This window comes from Salmo trutta, chromosome 28 (genome assembly GCF_901001165.1).
Source record: "Salmo trutta chromosome 28, fSalTru1.1, whole genome shotgun sequence".
Lineage (NCBI taxonomy): Eukaryota > Metazoa > Chordata > Actinopteri > Salmoniformes > Salmonidae > Salmo > Salmo trutta.
Window position 1 is genome coordinate 40,628,965 of NC_042984.1, and position 16,849 is coordinate 40,645,813.

At 47.5% G+C, this 16,849-nt stretch overlaps 1 protein-coding gene and 1 long non-coding RNA gene across 2 annotated transcripts; both read right to left on the bottom strand.

Moving 5' to 3' along the window:
- Positions 1–687: 687 nt before the first annotated feature.
- Positions 688–16,777, bottom strand: LOC115166229 (acylamino-acid-releasing enzyme-like). Its single transcript, XM_029720052.1, has 22 exons — positions 16,666–16,777; positions 16,256–16,388; positions 13,608–13,740; positions 13,345–13,432; positions 13,155–13,230; positions 12,853–13,004; positions 12,507–12,641; positions 12,203–12,294; positions 12,034–12,071; positions 11,788–11,909; positions 9,567–9,627; positions 9,312–9,406; positions 9,181–9,232; positions 8,981–9,069; positions 3,638–3,773; positions 3,457–3,540; positions 3,158–3,238; positions 2,982–3,070; positions 2,636–2,844; positions 2,301–2,403; positions 2,105–2,211; positions 688–958 (listed from the first exon to the last, which is right to left on the bottom strand). Exons 1-22 carry the CDS (start codon positions 16,675–16,677, stop codon positions 850–852), a joined length of 2,196 nt encoding a protein of 731 aa, XP_029575912.1. The 5' UTR covers positions 16,678–16,777; the 3' UTR covers positions 688–849.
- LOC115166234 (uncharacterized) lies at positions 8,521–8,939 on the bottom strand. The gene is made up of 2 exons (XR_003870289.1): positions 8,657–8,939; positions 8,521–8,625 (listed from the first exon to the last, which is right to left on the bottom strand). It is a non-coding gene; the product is annotated as an uncharacterized LOC115166234 (long non-coding RNA).
- Positions 16,778–16,849: the final 72 nt, after the last annotated feature.

Below are 16,849 nucleotides of genomic sequence, written 5' to 3' on the forward strand. Positions count from 1 at the left end.
TTAAGAAACAACGTTGTGGAAATTTCAGTATAATGTTTCCTACAGGTTTCCTCATGGTTCTATGTGAAGTCATGTTCTCAAATTGTTCGAAGAACATTAAGAAAACTTCCAAATAAAAACTACAAGGAAACTTTAGTAACGTTCAGAGAACGTTAATGTTCCATAAAAACCACAAGGAAACTTTAGTAACGTTTAGGGGTGTTGGCTGTGCTGACTAATTGGCCACACCTAATCCTAATGTGTGTTTGTTTCCTTTGAAATGGGGTTTGTTTGAATAGACAAATGAACAGCCTCGTATGAGTTAAAAAAACATGGTATGCTAGCTCCATTCTGGTTGTGCAGTAGACTAATTCCATGGATAGGAAACAGAAGATCATAGATTTGAATCTCACTGACGCCGTGTCACAATAAAGAAATGTGTTTTACATGATTAATGCCTAAGCAAATTCATTTCCAAGGGTCCCATCTGTGCTTGGAATTAAAAACAGTTAAGTCAGCTATGTCTTGCTTAACTTCTTCCAGTGTGAAGTAATAGGTAGCATGGCAAACTAGATTTTTAGAGTAACGTCCCCAACACTGGTGTTTTGGATGTTTTCCAGACAAATCCACAGGAATCCCACATCTGCAGTTAAATCATCCATTGCCTCATGGAGCTCACGGAAGGTTGTACACAATCAACGCAAAAGGTCATATTTTCAACAAAACATTTATTGCTGGCATAATGCAACCATAGAAAACAGCAGAAGGACCTGGTAACAACTGAAATGTACAAAGGGAGTACAGTACACACAAGTGTGGATGTCTTAATTCCACAGTTCCCTTTGTGTCCCCAGTCATACCAGTAGAGGCTCAGTGCAGGTAGAGGTGCTGCTGGAACCACAGCACCACATTGAGGAAGCAGTCAGCCTGAGTGTCCACACGAGCCAGAGAGTGGGCGTCCTCCGCAAACCAAAGCAACCTGCAAGGGCAAGCAGTTGTATTTATTAGCGGACAACGTAGGAAAACAAAAGCAAGCAATTTCTTATTGGACAAGTTCAGGTAGTCCCTCCCTGTTTGTTCTGCTTCTATTAGGTACCTAACAAATACGGCCCAGAGTTCACACAGGTCAACGAATCATCTAACAATGCTAAACTAGGACGGCGCTGCAGTGGATAGCTGCCGTCTTACCGGCTCCTGACCAAATTCTGCTATAGAACAGCAATCAAATTCTGCTATAGAACAGCAATCGCGAACCTCGATTCGGATAGAGATTTCTACTTCAACGAGTCGGCAGCTCTGGTCGTTTACCCCGGACCTGGCCCTGATCCCCGGGACTCGAAAGAGGAAGCAGCGGCGAAAGAGGCGAGGCGGCGTCATGATTAGGCTACGTCGGCGCGCATCTAGACCGCCATTGCCGTCTGTTTTGTGGGCGAACGTACAATCACTAGAGAACCAACTGTTGGCGACTATCCTATCAACAGGACCTGAAGAACTGCAATATCCTACATTTCAAGGAGTCTTGCCTGAACAAGGACAATACACCTCACTGGTAAGATCAGAAGGCAGCCTCGGGTAAGCTGAGAGGGGCAGGAGTGTCTCAACAGCTGGTGCACAAACTAATTTTAAGGAAGTCTCAAGTTTTTGGTCGCCTGAGTACGAATACCTCATAAGCTGCAGATCATAATATGTACCAAGAGCGTTTTCATCGACAGTAAGTCAAAAGTTTGGACACACCTACTCATTCAAGGGTTTTTCCTTATTTTTACTATTTTCTTCATTGTAGAATAATAGTGAAGACAACAAAAGTATGAAATAACACATATTGAATCATGTAACCAAAAAAGTGTTAAACAAATCAAAATATATTTTAACATTTGAGATTCTTCAGAGTAGCCACATTTTGCCTTGATAACAGCTTTGCACACTCATGGCATTCTCTCAACCAGCTTCATGAGGTAGTCACCTGGTATACATTTCAATTAACAGGTGTGCCTTGTTAAAAGTTATTTGGGGGAATTTCTTTCCTTAATGCATTTGAGCCAAATTCTATAGTAAGTACTGTAGTGTTCTATAGTTATTTTTTTATGTGGGCAGGATGATGGATAATATAACAAGCGGTTGTCACCTGACGGGGGAGCCCCTGCTCTTCAGAGAGCGGTACAGCTCCAAACCTTGGTAAGGGGACACTCTCCTGTCTTTACCCCCCAGCATCAGGAGCACTGGGGCCTTGATCTGGACACAGACGGACGAAACCAAATGATATGCTTGTCTCTGACAGCTATAGGGGAGTGTGTTTGTATTTGTGTGCATGAACCTCAAACCTGAGGTGCGTAGGTGATGGGGGATTTCTGGAGCATGGTGGTGAGAGCCTCTGGGGTGGGCAGCTGGTCATAAGAGTACTGCAGCCCCACACTAGAGTAACGCCTAGGAAAGGTAGAGGGAGACACAGGACAACTATCCATCAACCAACCAATTAATCACATTGTATTTGCATAGTACTTGTATTTTTATTTATTTATTATTTTTACAGTATCTTAAATATGCAGTGCACACACTTTCCATCCCCCAACTAGTGCACTACAATTAGTGTTTTACAGTCTCATTTAGGACTCCCCAGTCCTATACACTGATACACAGAGACAGTGTCAAGTCTCACCAGTCCACGATGTCACTGGTTCCCAGTAAGGTGGCAGCGTTGATGACTGGGTTCCTGACGGCACACGCCTTGTAGAAGTCTGGGAACTGGCCAATCAGGTGGCAGGCCAGGAAGCCTCCGTGGGACCCACCCATCACCACCACTTTATCAGGGTCAAGGGTTAAGAGCTTCTCAGCAGTTTGGTCAGCAAGGGCAGTTAGCACAGCCCTCTGGGAATGATAGTTAGGAAGAGGTTAGTTGAACAAGGTGTGTTAGTAGTATTGAGTTAGAACAAAAATTAGCAACCTGACTGACACCCTGGGTTGAAACACTTGTAGTCATTTTCAGCTGAGAGCTCACTCGGTACCTGCACATCCTTCACGTCTTGGCTGCCGATGTTACCGGCCAGAGAGAGGATGCTGTCCTGGCCAAAGCCAGTGGAACCCCGGTAATTCACTACAAAACACAGAGCGAGAAACAATATTCTAACAGTGGATACCAGTGTGTGTGGGTATGAGCCAAGGAGGAAGTCCACTATCTTACCCATGAGTACAGCAAAGCCCAGTTTGACCAGGACTGCTGTAGTGACATTCCACTCCGCAAAGAACTGGGAGTGCGGCCCACCTGGGAAAGAACACAAGCTTCAGTGAGTCCTCCGTGATCTCTTTCATAGATCAGTTCCCATATACATAAAAGCATCTCAGAATAGGAGTGCCGATCTAGGATCAGTTTTTATACAAATTAAATATACAGCGAAGATTTGATCCTAGACCAGTGCTCCTACTACGAGACGCTTTATGAATACGGGCCCAGGAGCTAGATTCTCCAGAGGTTTCTCTCACCATGGACAAACACCACCAGAGGAACCTTGGTGCGTGACGGAAGGTGGTTTGACGTAACCAGCAGGGCCCCGAAGTCTAGGCCAGCTGCATAAGAGACACACAACTTACTTCATTTTATTGTTCTCAAGGACATGCAGTTATGGCAACCAGACAAGTTGTAAACCACTATTGACTGACTCACAGTACTCTGGGTTCTCCTCCTGGGGTGTAGGGCTGACGTCCAGAACATTGACGATAGCACCAAGTAGACACGACTCGCCCAGATGGTCCCAGGACACCTCCCCCTCCCCCCCAGCCAACGGAAGAAAAGCCACTACCTGCAATGACAATGCATATATGACCAGTATGGGAGGGGGGGGTAACCTAAATGACCAGTATAGGGGGGAGTAACCTAAATGACCAGTATAGGGGGGGGGGGGGGGGGTTAACCTAAATGACCAGTATAGGGGGGTAACCTAAATGACCAGTATAGGGGGGTAACCTAAATGACCAGTATAGGGGGGGGGGGTAACCTAAATGACCAGTATAGGGGGGGGGGTAACCTAAATGACCAGTATAGGGGGGGGGGTAACCTAAATGACCAGTATAGGGGGGGGGGGTAACCTAAATGAAAAGTATAGGGGGGGGGGGTAACCTAAATGACCAGTATAGGGGGGGGGGTAACCTAAATGACCAGTATAGGGGGGGGGGTAACCTAAATGACCAGTATAGGGGGGGGGGGGGTAACCTAAATGAAAAGTATAGGGGGGGGGGGGTAACCTAAATGACCAGTATAGGGGGGGGGGTAACCTAAATGACCAGTATAGGGGGGGGGGGTAACCTAAATGACCAGTATAGGGGGGGGGGGAACCTAAATGACCAGTATAGGGGGGGGGGGGGGTAACCTAATGACCAGTATAGGGGGGGGGGGGGGGTAAACCTAAATGACCAGTAATAGGGGGGGGGGGGGTAACCTAAATGACCAGTATAGGGGGGGGGGGGGGTAACCTAAATGACCAGTATAGGGGGGGGGGGGTGTAACCAAATGACCAGTAAAGGGGGGGGGGGGGTAACCAAAATGACCAGTATGGGGGGGGGGGGGGGGGGTAACCTAAATGACCAGTCTGGGGGGGGGGGGGGGGGGGGGTAACCTAAATGACCAGTATAGGGGGGGGGGGGGGGGTAACCTAAATGACCAGTATGGGGGGGGGGGGGGGGGGGGGTAACCTAAATGACCAGTATAGGGGGGGGGGGGGTAACCTAAATGACCAGTATAGGGGGGGGGGGGGTAACCTAAATGACCAGTATAGGGGGGGGGGGGGAACCTAAATGACCAGTATAGGGGGGGGGGGGGGTAACCTAAATGACCAGTATAGGGGGGGGGGGGGGGTAACCTAAATGACCAGTATAGGGGGGGGGGGGGTAACCTAAATGACCAGTATAGGGGGGGGGGGTAACCTAAATGACCAGTATAGGGGGGGGGGGTAACCTAAATGACCAGTATAGGGGGGGGGTAACCTAAATGACCAGTATAGGGGGGGGGGGTAACCTAAATGACCAGTATAGGGGGGGGGGGGGTAACCTAAATGACCAGAATAGGGGGGGTAACCTAAATGATCAGTATAGGGGGGGTAACCTAAATGATCAGTATAGGGGGGGTAACCTACATGTTTTCCACAAGGACATGGAGTTGCTAACTAAATATAAAAGTAGCCAGGTGGGATCGCCCGGGCCAGGTGGTTAATAATTTTCTGGGAAACAAGCTCTATTTTGGTGGCCTCCAATACCTTGATTCCATCCGAAATACTCAGCGAAATTATTGAATACTTTTGAGTTTACCTCCCAAATTTGATTTTTTTGGTGGTATTGTTTAAAATTAAAATGACTGAAAATGGATGAATCTAGTGTATTGCTATTTTTGATTAAATATTGTCTTGGCTTAGACAATAAAGACTATTTTTTAATTAAGAAAAGAAACCGTAATTTTTTATCCAGTCTTCTCTTGAGATTAAAGAATTTTACTGTAAGATAAGAATTGCCACAATGTTTGTTCTTCAAATTAAGTAAATAGACCAAATTATCTTAAAATATAAATTAAGTTACATTTTAAATCAAAGAAATTGTGTGACGAGCACTTCTTCAAATGTAAAAAATGGCTCTAAAATAGTATATATTTGAATAAATGACAATTCACAAGGAAAGTTGAAAACACTTATTGAAATTCTTCCACTAATTTAACTGTCGTCAGTTACGTCATTTATTGAAGAAAAAAAACACTTGTTTAATGACCTGACCCACAGATTTCTTCTTAATTAATCTTTTAAGAGTTTGTTGACTTCCACAGGCATAAAGTTCCCTTATAAGAGGCATTTTCTCAGCAATCTGCGATACAGGTATAATTGAAGAATGAAGCAGCAGTTGACTACTCCATTGTCAACACTTTGATTAAAATCAGTAGACATAGATCAACATATTTGAAAATAACATATGCATCATTAGCTTTGGAAATAAATCAATAAGTTCTCTTTCGGACCAGAGTGAGGCTATCGTTTCACTAGCCTACCTATTTTTCTGCAGTGAGGATTCACCATATTCATCGAACGTTATCATTTAACTGCAGTTAATCACCAACAAAACTACCACTATGCGAATGAAGCCAAATCAACTCTTACCGATGCGATTCGATAAACTGAGTGACTCGTCAGTAGCCTAACATCACTGTCTGTCAAGTCCTGATAAGAGTTCATATCGAAAATACAAACGAGATCTTTAGTTTACTTGTCCCGATGCGATATGGTTGTATGATTTATGAACGGCAAGGATATGAGATTGACTTTTTCAGTTAGACAACATTTATGAGCCAAGCTTGTTGTTCGTCAATCAAATCACAGCTCTGCCATACCAAGCAAAAGAGCAGTAAATGCTCATGGAGTGAAACTGGAAAAAAAGGACTTCAAAGTTGTTTTACTGTCGAGGCAAATGAATTGTAGGCAGATCATTGGAGATGTGGTTGTCTTACTAAGATGTCAGTTTTTTTATTAACATGGACATGATCTTTAACCCTAGACTGCAGTTACTGCCTTCTTGCTTGATACACCAAATGAAATGCGTTTCCATGATGATTTGGTTTAACACAAACGTGTTCCCTAGTTGCGCAGTGATTGGCTCAGTGTCCTGTCACTCATGGGGACATTATGTCAAGGCAAAATCTAAAAAGGTAGAGTTCCAAAACTCAAGCCCTTTGGGTGCCGTCATAGGCTGCATTCCAAACACTTAAGACACATCCTTTCTCCTCAGCCCTAAAATGAAGTGGACACTTCTGATGACGTTATGATTGCACGTCTACTTATATTAACTATATATTTATTCATGTATGATAGCTAGCAAATTAATTAGCTAACTAGCGTTAGCCTGCCTAGCTGGAACTTCTGAATGAACATTTATTTCTACAATTTCCAAAAGCTAACAAAACAAAAACATTTACAAGACGTGTTGGTGTATTAGCAGCACAATTTCTAACTTATTTACATTTGTTTTTACTTACACTGTTGACTCCATATTGACCTTGGGATTTTGGCTGACTTTTCTTAGCGGATGTACCATCATCGCAAATTGAATTATGGGGCATTTCAGGCCCCGAAGTGAACATAATTGCACACCCGCAAATTCCATTAAAAACGAGGGCTGAGGGGCTTACGTTGCAAACTTCCCTTGCTTGGCTAATCATTTGGACCGACAAATATGGCCACGGGGATTCCCCCAAGGGCATAAGGCGAGGGTAAGTGGACGAGGGTGTGTCTTTTATATGTTTGAAACGCAGCCATTGAGTTACATTAGAAGTGTCCATCCAAGAAGGCTCAAGGTCATTGGCCACAGATAAAATGACATCAAATCACATTATATCTGCCGTAGCTTTGATTGGACTGATCATGTCAACGTCATACTTAGCTAGCAGTCATCATGAATTAAGTCGACAATCTACTGGCAAATCCTTGTCATATGAGAAATTATGATAAAACTTAGCGGTGCTCGTCGGCCATTGGACATAAACATTACACACCAAGTTGGAAATCGCTAATTCAACAATGAGTGGTTTGGAAGGAATCAGTGGCTAACTGCAAGCATTGCAAAGCAATTACTAGCCTGATATTCAGTGGGGTGGGTGTTTAAAAGGATAAACATTCAACACGATGGGCTAGAAAAGGTTGAATACATTGGCCATGCTGTCAATCCAGCGTTACTTCTGCAGCATTCAAAACAACTGGAAACTCGGAAATGGGAAATCTCAGACATGTTTGTTGAAGCAAGTCAGCCATATCAGCTATTATTTTTTAAAGGCAGTAAATGAGGCTGAATGAACGGTTTCGCTGCCAGACAAGGCTCCGCTGATAGCCAGGTGTAACAGTGGTAAGGATTCACTCTGTGGTGCTGAAAAGAAAGCTCTCTAGTTGGGACAGCTTTATGTCGGTCTTAACCGTGTGTGGGCACTGTTGGTCACCGTTATAGTGCAATTAATGTACTGTTTAGTGTAGTGGCTTGCACCGAAAAGAAACAAAATTGGAGTTTGCCCCACCAAGATTTACATGCTAAAATAGCCACTGAGCATGAGAAAGAAAATAAATTAATGTGCCACGACTCATCGTTACCACATTATATGGGACGTGCAAATTGACTCACATAGACGATGAAGGAGCATCATGCTCTCTCAGAGGAGGCTGGTAGGAGGAGCTACAGGAAGACGGGCTCATCGTAATGGCTGGTACGGAATTCATGTAACGTATCGAACACAAACACATGGAAACCACATGTTTGACTGTTCCATTCATTACAATGAGCCCGTCCTCCTATAGCTCCGGCCACCATCCTCCTCTGTGCTCTCTCCCTCCGTGTAAAGAAATGTGACTGCAAGCACAGTGTACACAACACACACACCCAGGAGGTACAGAGAGACCGTCAAACCAGCAGACCGTCAAACCAGCAGACTGTCCCTGTCGTCGGTCACTTTCTGACTGACACACGCTATGAGATGCATATCATTCATTTTAGTGGGAGAGGGCTCATGAACTTTTTTTTATGACTTGTGAATTGTAAAAAGTAGCATAGTTAATTTAAGTGGAAAAAGTACCCGGCTGAAAATTAGTGTAACCGGCTGTATAGTCGACAGCCGGCGCTAGTGGAACACACTGTAACCTCAATGCCCAGCCCTCTGTATAGGGGTAACCTCAATGCCCAGCCCTCTGTATAGGGGTAACCTCAATGCCCAGCCCTCTGTATAGGGGTAACCTCAATGCCCAGCCCTCTGTATAGGGGTAACCTCAATGCCCAGCCCTCTGTATAGGGGTAACCTCAATGCCCAGCCCTCTGTATAGGGGTAACCTCAATGCCCAGCCCTCTGTATAGGGGTAACCTCAATGCCCAGCCCTCTGTATAGGGGTAACCTCAATGCCCAGCCCTCTGTATAGGGGTAACCTCAATGCCCAGCCCTCTGTATAGGGGTAACCTGAATTCCCAGAGCGATATATGAATGACCACAATACTGTATTACCAGGCGTGGGGCCTCGTTCAGATGGGAACAGTGGACCACCATGAGGTCATTCTGGATGGTGAGCAGCTTCCAGCTCCCAAATTTCTCAGCTGAGTGGAGAGAGAAAGATTGAACGGTTTGCTACAGCTCGGACTAGTTTCAGTTGAAGAAGCTGGAGATGAAAACCTAACAGACTAATAATCATATAAAGGAGAGCTTACGGGCAGACATGCGGGTTACTCTCCTAGTGGTCCTGTCCACTACAAAGAGGTCCTGGGAGAGAGGGACAGATGGGAAAGTGAGATCATGGAGTACAAAGTTGTGTCTGCTTGTGTGCATGTTCACACTATACCCTCCAGTTCCTCCGGGCACTACTGAAGACCACTCTCTGGCTGTCTGACGCCCAGCATCGAGGTGGCAAAGCCTCATACAGCCCAGCAAACTCATCTAGGGACAGACAAAAGGGGGGGGCACAGGAACGGGGATTGATAGATAATGTCCGGGAAGGAAATGGGTGAGAAGCAAGAGATGGAAAGTGCAGTAGGAAATGGGGTGCCATTCTATGTCAAGTTCAAAATGTTGCGTTAAAGTTATTCAAATTCTGTACCTTTCTTTGGCCTATTGACTACGTCCACCAGCACCGAGATCTTCCTTGTCTCCAGGTCATACTGTGGACAGAGAGAAGGTAAGGATATAACAGTATAACAGTGCAGAATACCACCAGCGAAGCATAAGCAGCACTCCCCACTGACCTCCAGACCATCCTTGCTTCTTTCTGATAAGGCGGTAACGGCTCCTTCATGAAGGGGCTGGGAGCAGGGGTCTGGAGGTAACGCTGAGGACTAGGGGCTAGGCTGGGAGCCGGGGGTAACGCTGAGGACTAGGCTGGGAGCGGGGGTAACGCTGAGGACTAGGCTGGGAGCGGGGGTCGGGAGGTAACGCTGAGGACAAGGCTGGGAGCGGGGGTAACGCTGAGGACTAGGCTGGGAGCGGGGGTCGGGAGGTCACGCTGAGGACTAGGCTGGGAGCGGGGGTCGGGAGGTCACGCTGAGGACTAGGCTGGGAGGTAACGCTGAGGGCTAGGCTGGGAGGTAACGCTGAGGACTAGGCTGGGAGGTAACGCTGAGGACTAGGCTGGGAGGTAACGCTGAGGACTAGGCTGGGAGGTAACGCTGAGGACTAGGCTGGGAGGTAACGCTGAGGACTAGGCTGGGAGGTAACGCTGAGGACTAGGCTGGGAGGTAACGCTGAGGACTAGGCTGGGAGGTCACGCTGAGGACTAGGCTGGGAGGTCACGCTGAGGACTAGGCTGGGAGGTCACGCTGAGGACTAGGCTGGGAGGTCACGCTGAGGACTAGGCTGGGAGGTCACGCTGAGGACGAGGCTGGGAGGTCACGCTGAGGACGAGGCTGGGAGCGGGGGTCGGGAGGTCACGCTGAGGACTAGGCTGGGAGCGGGGGTCGGGAGGTAACGCTGAGGACTAGGCTGGGAGCGGGGGTCGGGAGGTAACGCTGAGGACTAGGCTGGGAGCGGGGGTCGGGAGGTAACGCTGAGGACTAGGCTGGGAGCGGGGGTCGGGAGGTAACGCTGAGGACTAGGCTGGGAGCGGGGGTCGGGAGGTAACGCTGAGGGCTAGGCTGGGAGGTAACGCTGAGGACGAGGCTGGGAGGTAACGCTGAGGACTAGGCTGGGAGGTAACGCTGAGGACTAGGCTGGGAGGTAACGCTGAGGACTAGGCTGGGAGGTAACGCTGAGGACTAGGCTGGGAGGTAACGCTGAGGACTAGGCTGGGAGGTAACGCTGAGGACTAGGCTGGGAGGTAACGCTGAGGACTAGGCTGGGAGGTAACGCTGAGGACTAGGCTGGGAGGTAACGCTGAGGACTAGGCTGGGAGGTAACGCTGAGGACTAGGCTGCGAGGTAACGCTGAGGACTAGGCTGCGAGGTAACGCTGAGGACTAGGCTGCGAGGTAACGCTGAGGACTAGGCTGCGAGGTAACGCTGAGGACTAGGCTGCGAGGTAACGCTGAGGACTAGGCTGGGAGCGGGGGTCTGGAGGTAACGCTGAGGACAAGGCTGGGAGCGGGGGTCGGGAGGTAACGCTGAGGACAAGGCTGGGAGCGGGGGTCGGGAGGTAACGCTGAGGGCTGGGAGGTAACGCTGAGGGCTGGGAGGTAACGCTGAGGGCTGGGAGGTAACGCTGAGGACTAGGCTGGGAGGTAACGCTGAGGACTAGGCTGGGAGGTAACGCTGAGGACTAGGCTGGGAGGTAACGCTGAGGACTAGGCTGGGAGGTAACGCTGAGGACTAGGCTGGGAGGTAACGCTGAGGACTAGGCTGGGAGGTAACGCTGAGGACTAGGCTGGGAGGTAACGCTGAGGACTAGGCTGGGAGGTAACGCTGAGGACTAGGCTGGGAGGTAACGCTGAGGACTAGGCTGGGAGCGGGAGGTAACGCTGAGGACTAGGCTGGGAGCGGGAGGTAACGCTGAGGACTAGGCTGGGAGCGGGAGGTAACGCTGAGGACTAGGCTGGGAGCGGGAGGTAACGCTGAGGACTAGGCTGGGAGCGGGAGGTCATGCTGAGGACTAGGCTGGGAGCGGGGGTCTGGAGGTCACGCTGAGGACCAGGGGCTAGGCTGGGAGCGGGGGTCGGGAGGTCACGCTGAGGACTAGGCTGGGAGCGGGGGTCTGGAGGTCACGCTGAGGACTAGGCTGGGAGCGGGGGTCTGGAGGTCACGCTGAGGACTAGGGGCTAGGCTGGGAGTGGGGGGGAGGGTCTGGACTGGGGTCTGGGAGTTGGGAAGCTGGAGGTCAGGCTGGGGACTCACCTGCTGCATGCTGAGACACTGGCTGTGGGGGCCAAACACCTGTCCCTCCAGGTACACCAGGTAGCGTCCATCAGGGCTCAGACGGGGGGACGAGACTGAGCTGGTGTCCCCAGACAGACACTCTGTGTAAGGAGAAACAAGGGGTTGCAGGTTGGAGGTTTGAGAGGAGGAAAGAGAAGCTTTGTTGTTAATTCGCTGTGAATTAACAAGTTGATTACCATGACAATGAACACAGGAAATACTCACCACAGTTTCCTTCCAGGTCCAGACAAAACAGAGCTGACCTGAAACCAGAAGCTCTCATTTTAGTCTTACTAAAATAACACATAAGGGCATATCTTGATCAGTCTATTACTCTGGAATATTGATTAGTGAGATGACGTAAACATAGTAGACTACACAGGCTGTTCCTTACCTCCTATTGGAGCAGAACCTCAGGCCCAGTCTGAAGGGCTCATGCCACCAGCCCACAAAAAACACAGACTCGCCATCATGGGCCCAGAGACCCTGTGTTAACCAGACAGACAATCAGCATGACAACAATTACTGTACATTTACATTTCATGGCATAACATGATATTACATAGAATTACATGACTATAAGACATGTCATGTGACTGGTGATCTTTACAGTGAAGTTGCAAATACCATACGATGCTCTGCTAATGCCTTTATTGGTGTGTGTGTGTGTGGGTGTGTGAGGCCCCGTTTGTGCTCACCTGGCCTGGGGACACGTGTGACGGGACACCCTGCAGCACTGTTACCGTGCCCTTGGCCACGTCGGCCACACACAGCACTGGGACACTTTTACTGGTCAAGCCTTCCCCCCAGTCCTCCCAGTACACACTCTTATCCTGATGCACAACAGGGGAAAGGAAGGGTGTTGAAGCCATGAAAAAACAAATAGAAATAAACACTGGATCATGTTTACGCAACATAGCAGCCATCCTAAGAGTACTTCCAGAACCACCCGAGTGTCACTTTAAGGACTACATCCAACTGAATGTATGGCTAAACATACAAAGACAAGTAATAGAGGAGAAGTGATCAGGGTGTTTCTGATACCTTCTCAGAAGGGCCTTCCGAGGGCCCTGCTCTTGGCTCTCCAGCTGATGGGCTGGAGGCTGAAGCATATGACTCTCCTATAGACCTTTTCCCCTCAGCTACATACAGCAGCCTGTTCTCACATGTAGACCAGGCCAGGCAGCCAAACTGAGCTGCACACAAAGACAGACCGACATGGAGAGAGAGTGTGGCTGATGAATTCAAGCAAATGGCGCCGATTAGGTCCACAGTGGACAGGTCTAGCATCGGACAGAATACTCAGAGCACCATAGGCATTAAAACCACCCAGGAAAAGGCCTTACCATCCTCATACACTCTCCCATGTTTGTTGAGAGCTGAGAGATCGAGGATCTTTTTTAGACACCTGTTGCTCCATACCTGAAAATGAACAGACCCTATTAAATTTAAAGCAAACAAATACGCACCGTATGGGGGTGGGTGAAGGAATTTAGCCAAATGATGACGGACACACCCAGACTACGCCATCCTTACCTCCAGGAACTGTTGTACCACAACCTGACCGCTGGTTACCCTGACAACCGCCTTCAGATCTCCAGACAGGGAATAGGAACTCAGAAATCTATTTGAGCAGGAAGGAAGAAAGCTTTGAAAATGGCAGCTCAGAGAAAGACCTCTCGCGTCTTTATTAAATACCTCCCCTATATAATCATCTTACACATTACGTCATCAACACCAGACACTGGGATGGAGAATGAGTGGTGGGGGAGTGTTAATGTGTCCGTCTGTCTACTTACTCGCCGTGTAAAAGGCTGCAGGGGCTAGGTGGTTGGATGTTTATGTCGGTCTCTTGTCTGTAGTTTTGAATCAGTGTCCACTGCTGGGCATAGTGCAGTCTGGCTCCCCGGACTGTCTCAGTCTGACTCCACTCTGATAGGCGCAGGTGAAGGAGAGGTTAATAACTAGGATTTTTTTTTTTTTTTCAATAGATTTAAAAAGTAATTTGAACTATTTTTTCCCCAACCAAACAAACATAATAGCATACGTGCAGTCAAAAAAATAAAACACACTTCCAGGTTTATAAATATCATAAATCAGGGAGAACTGCTTGTCTGCATATGTTTTTTATGGGTACCAATTTGTCTGCTGTTCAGTGTTCTTTAGTGTGTGTGTGTGTGTGTGTGTGTGTGATGTATAGAGGGCCAATGCCCAAAAGCCTGTTAAAGCATGGGCAGCACCACTGAGGCCTTTGAGAATGATAGAGGCCTCTAGTGACCAAAAGGTAGCATTGAAGGCTTCCGCCATTTTAACGTCAGCAACTGGGTGGTACTTCACACTTAATTGGCTGATCCTGTTGGAGTCATGTCCATCCAGGTCATCAGGAGGGATCCGGCCAATCGTGAAGAAAATTGACTACTTCAAAATGGAGATAGCCTCAATGGTGCTGTCCATGCTGTCATAGACGCTATTGTCACAGATAGAACAATGAGTCAGATATTTCCCTGGATGTATACATGTGAAGCATCCGGTTGGCGTTTCCACACACTACCAAATATGGTAGTGAGGAAGCCCAGCACTGGGAAAAGACGGAGCAAGATGGATTTTGGCCAAAATTATGCAAATATTCTCATCAATGAAACATTTGATCGCCATACAGTTTTCTGTTTCCAAAACTAGAATCTGTAACAAACAGTGGACTGCATTTTGTAGACTTTACCCTTTACCAAAAATTATGTTGTTTAGAAGGAGTGCAGGGGTGAATTGAGTTATTGCACACTCACACAACAAAGTAGGCGTTCCTTAACGGAAATACGCTAATAAATACTAGAGCGAGCCAATAGGATCTTACTAGCTCGTGCTTGGCTCTGCCCACGTCCTTGCTCGTTCTGCCCACTATGATTAATTTGATCAAATTGGAAATGACCAAAAAAATTGGGGGGAGTTTGCCCCACCAAGATTTACATGCTAAAAATCGCCAATGAACATGAGAAAGTACAATTTCTGGCACATTAATTTATATTCGAAGTGGATTTCGACTCATCGTTACCGCATTATATGGGACGTGCAAATTGACTCACATAGACGATGAAGGAGCATCATGCTCTCTGAGGAGGCTGGTAGGAGGAACTACAGGAAGACGGGCTCATCGTAATGGCTGGTACGGAATTCATGTAACGTATCAAACACAAACACATGGAAACCACATTTTGTTCCATTCATTACAATGAGCCCGTCCTCCTATAGCTCCGGCCACCATCCTCCTCTGTGCTCTCTCCCTCCGTGTAAAGAAATGTGACTGCAAGCACAGTGTACACAACACACACACCCAGGAGGTACAGAGAGACTGTCAAGCCAGCAGGCCGTCAAGCCAGCAGGCCGTCAAGCCAGCAGGCCGTCAAGCCAGCAGGCCGTCAAGCCAGCAGGCCGTCAAGCCAGCAGACCGTCAAGCCAGCAGACCGTCCCTGTCGTCGGTCACTTTCGGACTGACACACACTATAACATGCATATCATTCATTTTAGTGGGAGAGGGCTCGTGAACTTTTTTTCTGATTTATGAATTGTAAAAAAGTAGCATAGTTAAATTGAAGTGGAAAAAGTACCCGGCTGAAAATTTGTGTAACCGGCTGTACAGCCGACGCTAATGGAAAACACTAACCTAAATGAGCACAGCGTTATATAGGCGTACCCTGAATGTCCAGAGCTCTGTAGAGTCGTAACCTGAATGTCCAGAGCTCTGTAGAGGCGTAACCTGAATGTCCAGAGCTCTGTAGAGGCGTAACCTGAATGTCCAGAGCTCTGTAGAGGCGTAACCTGAATGTCCAGAGCTCTGTCGAGGCGTAACCTGAATGTCCAGAGCTCTGTCGAGGCGTAACCTGAATGTCCAGAGCTCTGTAGAGGCGTAACCTGAATGTCCAGAGCTCTGTAGAGGCGTAACCTGAATGTCCAGAGCTCTGTAGAGGCGTAACCTGAATGTCCAGAGCTCTGTAGAGGCGTAACCTGAATGACTAGAGTGGTGGAAATGACATGCTCTGGTCTATCTTGGGTTAGTTATAGAAATCTTTGCTATAATGGCACAGACACAAGATGAGTCCTCTATGCATCTCTATGGTAGCAGCAGAGACAGAGGAAGCGAGAAACCCCACACCCTAATAGTTTCTGGTTACATTACAGTCAGTCATTGTAAATAAGAATTTGTTCTTAACTGATTTGCCAAGTTAAATAAAGGTTAAATAAAAAAATCTAAAAATACACCCTTTCAGTTTGTTAACCAACTCAGATGCAGATGAAAATTGACTACTTCAAAATGGTGATGGCCTCAGGCGCAACCTGTGGTTTCACAGACACCATAGTGGGACAGTTACAACGTTGCGATCTCTGTGTGTGTGTGTGTGTGTGTGTGTGTGTGTGTGTGTGTGTGTGTGTGTGCGCGCGCGCAGTGTCTCACCTGTACATAAAGTGAAACTCGTGCCGTTTAATAGTGCCATGTAGTCATTCGCCGTCACGAAGGCAGAAATAGGGGTGGGATACCCACTAATTTCGCGGTACAAAGTGCTGATAGCGTCGGGTTCCATTCGTGCCTAGGTGCAGTAGCGTTAGTTAGACATGCAGCTAGAAACTGTTTTTGGGAACACTTTTACAGTGCATTAGCTAGCTAACTAATCACTTTCATCGATTACAGGTGATAATAAAGCCATGTGACTGCATGCGTTCAACAAACGAACATTATGTATCAGCTTCATTTTAACGGTTAGATAGACGAATGTTAAGATAAACGTAGATGGAACACAAATGTCCATTTTGAGCTAAAGTGGTACTTCTAAATCTGTGAAAAAAAGAACAATAGTTGTCTTTTACCAGGAACTCCATGTCTACACGACGGCCGATACCATTTCATACAGGGGCTGATGGAAGAGACCAAACGCAAGGCGGCAGCAGCAACACATTTTGTAGGATTCACAAAGGAAGTGATTAATGGCGCCTTGGGATTTCACCCCAACTCTGACGTCATCCCATTGAAGTTGAAATTTAAAACGATCGG

Coding starts and splice junctions, on each gene's coding strand:
- LOC115166229 (XM_029720052.1), bottom strand. Junction 9,407..9,566: donor AGTCAATAGGCCAAAGAAAG/GTACAGAATTTG, acceptor GTCTGTCCCTAG/ATGAGTTTGCTGGGCTGTAT. Junction 3,239..3,456: donor TCTGGTGGTGTTTGTCCATG/GTGAGAGAAACC, acceptor GTTCTTTCCCAG/GTGGGCCGCACTCCCAGTTC.